The 1369-nt window shown below is 42.7% G+C and overlaps 1 protein-coding gene across 1 annotated transcript in view; it reads right to left on the bottom strand.

Annotated features, from left to right (window-relative positions):
* LOC120292534 (disease resistance protein RPV1-like) overlaps positions 1 to 1069 on the bottom strand; it is a 1218-nt gene extending 149 nt beyond the window's left edge. The window contains exons 1-2 of the mRNA XM_039310779.1: positions 501 to 1069; positions 6 to 176 (exon numbers count right to left, since the gene is read on the bottom strand). Of these exons, the coding sequence (XP_039166713.1) occupies positions 6 to 176; positions 501 to 901 (572 nt within the window). The 5' untranslated portion in view covers positions 902 to 1069. The remainder of the gene's footprint in view (positions 1 to 5; positions 177 to 500) is intronic.
* Between the last annotated feature and the right edge of the window lie 300 nt (positions 1070 to 1369).

The raw sequence follows: 1369 nt of genomic DNA on the forward strand, positions 1-1369 counted from the left end.
GATACCCCATGCCATAGATTTTAATTAATCGTACACCACTGGAGTTAATGTCTAATAAGTTGCTTATTGCTGGTATCCGCTGATCAATTCCATTGAAACGTTGAATCACCGGTTTCTGTTTTGTCTTTAGCTTTTGAATGACTGTTTCAACCACCAATTTTATCAGTTCGCCCTCGCTGCCACAAAGGAAAACCATTTTAGTGGGAAAAAATGCAAAATCATGATTACCTAGCTAGAAGGGATGTCATTCAAGTGTGGGATAGACTACATTATAATCCGATAAATAATGGGAGCATGACAATCTAAGATTCAGTTAACATCCCAACATGTATGAATAACTTCCGTGCAAAAATAGACGTATGAATATCTAAGCATTTGAAATTGTAGGGTAGGTTCATCATAACAGAAGTCCCACCTCAGTCATACTGTTTTTTACTGCATCCATGATGCAAGTGTCAAGGAAAATTGGGAACCAAGCATCTTGAAAGCAGCTGGCTTACCTTGTGTCCTCCTTCACTTCCCACCCCTTTATGGGATCAATCTCCGTAAGAGCCTCTCTCCACGCATTTACTTCCTCCTTCCTCAATTTCTTCTCTTCCTCATTCCTCAATTTCTTCTCGCACTTCAAATTGAGCAGGGCATCGCAATATAACGGAGTTTCCAGTTTGACATCGTCAGGTTCGACGTAGTAGAAAATAGGTAGGATCTCTTTATTACCTTCTGATTTTAAGGTGTTCGTCACAATCTGCGAGAGCTCTGAGGCACCACTGGCTCGAAGCGTAGGTTCGAGAGAAGATGGGTATGTAGATACTGCATTCGTCAATGGCTCGCATAAATGATGCATCGATCCTTTCACCCACACGGAGCTCTTCGTGGTCTCGGAAGACGTGGATCCCAGCATCGGTCAAAGAATGATAGAGGAAATCTGTGAATCCCGAGCGGGCATCGGGTTGAACACTTAGATATTCACTTCCCCCCGACGTTCCTGCATCTGAGCTCGCCATGGCAGTCGGCAGTGTGCTTTGGTTAGCAGATTTCTCCCTCTCTCTCTCTCTCTCTCTTTCTCTCTCTCTGGGCGGTGAGGGCGTGTCTGGGGCGCACCCGAAGATGTGGCTAAGTAAGTGTGGACAGAACAGAATTCAGCAAAAGGCCAAAACTGCGCAGCTTTCGGCACGGGTGTAAGGTCCAGTCTAAGTTTTCTCCTGTCGGTAGATTTATAACATTATTGGTGAGTTTATGCTATCGCTAGTAAGAAAACAGCGTGACTGTTAATTTGATTTTCAACTAAACTATGAGAAGAATAACTACACAATTAAAAAAAATTTCAACTTTTATGTGAATTAGTAAATAAGCAGTTCCTCTGAAATTT

The sequence above is a fragment of the Eucalyptus grandis genome, chromosome 4, assembly GCF_016545825.1.
Source record: "Eucalyptus grandis isolate ANBG69807.140 chromosome 4, ASM1654582v1, whole genome shotgun sequence".
Taxonomy (NCBI): Eukaryota; Viridiplantae; Streptophyta; class Magnoliopsida; order Myrtales; family Myrtaceae; genus Eucalyptus; species Eucalyptus grandis.